The sequence below is a fragment of the Mauremys reevesii genome, linkage group 4 (assembly GCF_016161935.1).
Source record: "Mauremys reevesii isolate NIE-2019 linkage group 4, ASM1616193v1, whole genome shotgun sequence".
NCBI classification, from domain to species: domain Eukaryota; kingdom Metazoa; phylum Chordata; order Testudines; family Geoemydidae; genus Mauremys; species Mauremys reevesii.
In genome coordinates this window covers 60,834,146-60,839,824 of record NC_052626.1, presented here as the reverse complement: position 1 = coordinate 60,839,824, position 5,679 = coordinate 60,834,146, and the positions used below count along the sequence as shown (strand labels likewise).

Here is a 5,679-nt window from a genome sequence, read left to right as displayed (position 1 = left end):
GCCACACGGCGAAACCCAGCCAACGGAGGAGCCTCCCGCAGCCTCCAGATCCCACAGCTGGACCCCGCCCCTGCGAGACCCAACACCTCCCTCCAAGATTACCCAACGAGCCTCTGACCGCCAAAAACCCCATGCCCCACCGAGGACCCCCCAGCTGGATACCACCCACAGAAGAACCAGAGCCATTCCCAGCACTTCCAAACACGACTGTACCTCCCCAAAGCCCAGCACCAGTGCTTCCAGAACCCCACTCCCTCCCGGAAGATCCAGTGCTGCCTCGGAGACACCAAGAGCTGCCCTTACCACCGCACCAGGACCGCCACCCCAAGAACCACCTGAACACCGCCCCCCAGTCTGAGAGACAACAAGGCCACAGACTGTCCCCACAGCACCTGAACCTGTGGAGACAATGCAGCAGGAGGAGCAATGGCCACGAGCGAGGGTCGCCACGCCATGGCAATCTGCCTGAATGGACGAGCTGGCAAAGGCTGAGGACTTCGAGAACTTCGACACTCTGATGGGCAAATTGACCGCAGAACTGTCTGCGGAAATTACAACCAGAAGGAGGGAACCCCAGGAGACCACACGGGCCACTCGCAGATTCCCTGTGCCAAGCCGTAACAACACCGCCAGAGAAGATAGGAGAGGGGATGTCAGCCACCACTACAATCCAGCGGCTGCATCCCATATTCAGAAACTATACAAGATGAACCGGACAAAAACCATGAGGAAGATCCTCGACGGGACCTCCTCCTACTGTGCCATTCAGCCCGAGGGGCTCTACTCTTACTTCAAGGATGTGTTTGATCACGAGGCCCAGACCAACTTGCGGCACCCAGAGTGCCTTCTCCCACTACCCCGGTTTGACCTCACAGAGGACCTGGAGAGAGATTTTTCCCCGCAGGAGGTGCAGGCGAGGCTGACGAAGACCGAAAACACCACCCCTGGAAAAGATGGCATCCGCTACCACCTGATGAAGAAGCGAGACCTCGGCTGCTTGGTGCTTGCTGCCATCTTCAACAAATACAAGCAGTTCCACCACATTCCCCGCTCCTGGAAAAAGTCCATGACTGCGCTCATCCTGAAAAAAGGTGAACGAGACAACCCTGGCAAGTGGAGGCCCATCTCACTCTGCTCCACCATCTACAAGCTGTATGCCAGCTGCCTCACAGCAAGGATCACAGACTGGTCAGTGTGCAGGGGCGCCGTCAGCTCAGTGCCTGCTTCCGCCTGCTGACATGTCCCAACGCCACGGTAAAGATCGCAGTGAATGCCCTGCATGACGCAACAGAGAAGCAGATCAGCAGAGCCCCCTCCAACCAAGACATCATCACCTTCCCGAGACGCTCTCTGGATGGGGAATTCGGACAGGATGGGTGCGACATCACTTCACTGTGGTCCCGCACTCGCAACGCAACGCGTTGCCTGAGGAAGCGCATCGGCTGCCCCTGGGAGTGGTGCGAGGAGTGCCAGGAGCTGAGAGTCCAGGTGCCACAGATCAGGTCTGACGACAACACCATCGTCACCCCGAGCACCAGGGGCTTGCTGGAGAGGACCCTGCAGGCCGCCATCCACTCGCTGTATGTGGAAACCCTGAAGCGTAAACCGGACCAGGGTAAAGCCTTTGAGTTGACCAGCAAGTGGGACACCAGCAACCACTTCCACGCTGGGGGCTGCTTCACCCACTTCGCTGTCTGGCGGTTCATCCACCGTGCCCAGCTCAACTGCGTCCCGCTCAACGGAGCCATCCACCACAGGAACCGAGACAAGCGTTGCAGGAAGTGCGGCTACTCCAACGAGACCCGGCCCCACGTCCTGTGCAGCTGAAAACCCCACTCCAGAGCCTGGCAGCTGCGCCACAATGCCATCCAGAACCGCCTGGTGAAAGCCATCGCACCACACCTGGGGGAGATCTCCGTGAACTGCACCATCCCCGGTACCGACAGTCAGCTACAACCTGACGTCATCGTCACTGACGAGGCCCAGAAAAAGATCATCCTCATCGATGTCATGGTCTCCTTTGAGAACAGGACCCCGGCATTTCATGAAGCCCGAGCTCGTAAGCTGGAAAAGTACGCCCCCCTGGCCGACACCGTGAGAGCAAAGGGCTACGAGGTGTAGATGGACGCCCTGATCGTTGGAGCCCTGGGCACCTGGGACCCCTGCAATGAGCGAGTGCTGCGGACCTGCGGGATCAGTCGACACTACACATGGCTCATGCGGCACCTCATGGTCTCAGACACCATCCGATGGTACAGGGACATCTACATCGAGCACATCGCCGGCCACCGACAGTACCAAGAGGTGTGAGCCAGAGTGACATTGTTCTTCGACTACGAGAAAGGGAACAAGACACTTTCTCCATTGGATCATATGAACTGGAACCATAAACTCCCTGAACATTAAATCTCACCAAATGAGGGTCAATCCATCCTCATCATCATATCCACTCATTATACTCCACACCCGAACATAGCCACTTTATGAACTTCATACCCCCATATCTCAATGTCTGTACTTTGACCCATCAACCTTTTACCCCTGTCATAAACAGATAGTTAAGGGTTAATGTCTCTTTTACCTGTAAAGGGTTAAGAAGCTCAGTAAACCTGGCTGAGCAGACACCTGACCAGAGAACCAATAAGGTGACAAGATACTTTCAAAGCTTGGTGGAGGGAAGTCTTTTGTTTGTGTTTTTTGTTTGGGGGTTGTTCGCTCTTGGGACTAAGAGGGACCAGACATCAATCCAGGCTCTCCAAATCTTTCTGAATCAGTCTCATGTTTCAAACTTGTAAGTAATAGCCAGGCAAGGCGTTAGTCTTATTTTTGTTTTCTCAACTTGTAAATGTTCCTTTTTGATGAAAGGATTTTACCTCTGTTTGCTGTAACTTTGAACCTAAGGCTAGAGGGGGTTCCTCTGGGCTATATGAATCTGATTACCCTGTAAAGTATTTTCCATCCTGATTTTACAGAGATAATTTTTACCTTTCTTTCTTTAATTAAAAGCTTTCTTTTTAAGAACCTGATTGATTTGTCCCTTGTGTTAAGATCTAAGGGGACTGGATCTGGACTCACCAGGAATTGGTGGGGGAAGGGAGGGGGGATGGTTACATTCTCCTTGTGTTAAGATCCAAGGGGTTGGATCAGTGTTCACCAGGAAATTGATGAAAAAGCCTCTCAAGGCTGCCCAGGGAGGGGAAGGTTTTGGGGGGGACAGAAAGTGATCCAGACACTGACATTTCTGGATGGTGGCAGTGTTACCAGATCTAAGCTAGTAATTAAGCTTAGAAGTGTCCATGCAGGTCCCCACATCTGTACCCTAAAGTTCAGAGTGGGGGAGGAACCTTGACAACCCCCAATCAAGGATATTACAGATTATGTATTCCTTATGCCACCCGATCTTAAACCAACTTTGCATCCTCGATAATCTGTATGTTGTTCCCTGATAACCAGAAACTTCTATGCTTAAACTCTGTACCGTTCACTTTTTTTTAACATTATCTTAATACAATTTTTAAATGATTCTGTTTGGTGCACTGCACCTTTACTTGCAAAAAGTCTGCCTGCCTACCTGTCTGCTAGAGGTTGGAGGTTCGTATATGGTTAGGGACACACACACTGCTTTGTATTTTTTTAATAACTGAAAATCAAAATAATCTAGATTCAAAGTGGACAATCTGAAACATCTGTGTATGGAAAGGACATATTCCCCATCCTTTAACCCCATCATGCCAACGGACTCTGTGCATTTCAGATACATTCAAGGCAATCAGATCAGCAGAAGGAAAATATCATACAGCTGGAATGTTTCTTACATTGATTCAATAGAGGAGTGCATACAACAAATAGCTTCATGAGCTACAAAACAATAACAGTGCTTGATTGCTACGATCAACCACCTGTAATCATCTTTGTAGACAACTTCATGCGATTTTCTATGAATAAAAATGTCCCTCCTGTTCATACTGTATCAGTCTCATAAAGGTTCATTTTCAAATCATAAGGATAGTTAAACAAGGCAAAATCCATCTGGTACAGCTTCTTGATCTTTTCAATTTGCTCTGAGCTCAGCTTTCTGAGATATTCCAGGGTGATATCACCACTAGTACGTTTCTCTGAGCTATGTGTCTTAAAGTTAGGGTAGTGCAGATCCTCTGGGGCTCCAATGTTCCTGAGAACATGATCAGAATCTTGCCCCAAGGTCTCAAACTCCCCCAGGATGTCATAGTGAATGTTGCAAGGATCACAGAGTAGAAACATTGGTTGCCAGTGAATATCCAGATGTTCTTGTTTTTTTGTCAGAATAAAGTTAACAAACTCCTGGAAAGTCACCTTTTCAGTTGAATTTTTGTTTTTCCTGCACATGGCCTTGATCTCATTTGCCACAGTGATACTATAGTATGGCTCAGAGTGCAGAAGCTTGTCTCTGTAAGCTGAAACCAACCGTTCCAGGGGATCTCTGGTGAACATCACTTTGGTGTAACTGGTCAGCAATTTATCCTGGTAGTCAGAAGGGTAAGAACTCAGCCTCTTTAACAGTGGGGTACGGTGGATGAAGTCCTGTTGGACTTCATTAGCCTTTCTGCTCAGGTTCATTGTGAGGAGAAGGATGATTTTCTTCCAATTGGAGCAGCCCACCTTGGGCACCTCACAGTAGATGAACTTGTGGTTATGTTCCACAAAGATCTGGTTTGCAACATTATGTTTCAGTTTGCTTTGTGAATGAGAAAGGTTGTTCATCAGGCAGGTGGAGTTCAGTATGTCTCTGCGATAGACTTGACTCATCAGCCAATCTTCCTTAGGAACTGGAAAAGAAGATGTGTGCAAGAAAAGAAGATACACCATCAGTGTAAAGTAATTTTGCAGAATTCTCTTTTCATTCAGGAAATGAATGAACTCAAATTAATCCCTTGAGGAATGAAAATAGCAGCTCAAGATTAACACGAATCTCTAGTTCACTGTCACTTGCCTACACTATTACAGGTGTGCAACACAAGCTACCATGATTATTAAAAGACTTGTTAGAAGGAGAACCTGGGAAATGAATGGCAGGAGCAATATTCTTACGGAGAATCCTGCCATGCATCTTCAAACACTTAACTTCAGTGGCAAATGTGGCTTTTTGTGGGTTTCTTTTCCTTACACATGTCAGGATAACAAAGAATCTGACAGGCCAGGCCCATCAGATATTTTATTTGTATTATTTGTACATGCACCCTCGTTGTGCTACATATTTTATATGCTCCAAAAAGATGGTCACAGTTCCAAGAAACAAAAAATCCTTCTATCTATATATTCTTTACTTACTCATCATTTTTGTTTGCCACCTGTAGAATACTCCAGAAAGAAGACTTCCAAAAATGAAAATTAGGATAAGGAAAATGGACACCTTCCGGAGAACCTTGTCCACCATGTTTTCCCAGGAAGGAGAAGGATGTGGCCTTTGTGTAAGGAATCTGTCTTCCTAGCTACAAGAAAATGAGAGACAGTTTATTGTATGAATTTTGCTACAAAAATATCACATGCTACACAGAGTATAAGAGATCAGAGTTAGTGAGGTGCAGGAATGTTCTGTAGAGGGAACATAAGAATGCCCCTACTGGGTCAAACCAAAGGTCCATGTAGCCAGTACCCTGTCTCCCGACAATGGCCAGTGCCAGGTGCCCCAGAGGGAATGAA

At 48.1% G+C, this 5,679-nt stretch overlaps 1 protein-coding gene across 1 annotated transcript; it reads right to left on the bottom strand.

The window, feature by feature from the left end:
- Positions 1-3,960: 3,960 nt before the first annotated feature.
- LOC120402777 (carbohydrate sulfotransferase 9-like) lies at positions 3,961-5,413 on the bottom strand. The gene is made up of 2 exons (XM_039533129.1): positions 5,308-5,413; positions 3,961-4,805 (listed from the first exon to the last, which is right to left on the bottom strand). The coding sequence occupies exons 1-2, from the start codon at positions 5,411-5,413 to the stop codon at positions 3,961-3,963; spliced, it is 951 nt and encodes a 316-aa protein (XP_039389063.1).
- Positions 5,414-5,679: the final 266 nt, after the last annotated feature.

Excerpts from the sequence above, each read along its gene's own strand:
- LOC120402777 (XM_039533129.1), bottom strand. The coding sequence starts at position 5,413 with ATGGTGGACAAGGTTCTCCGGAAGGTGTCCATTTTCCTTATCCTAATT. Across the intron at positions 4,806-5,307 it reads GTGGCAAACAAAAATGATGA|TTCCTAAGGAAGATTGGCTG; the intron begins GTAAGTAAAGAA and ends CTTCTTTTCCAG.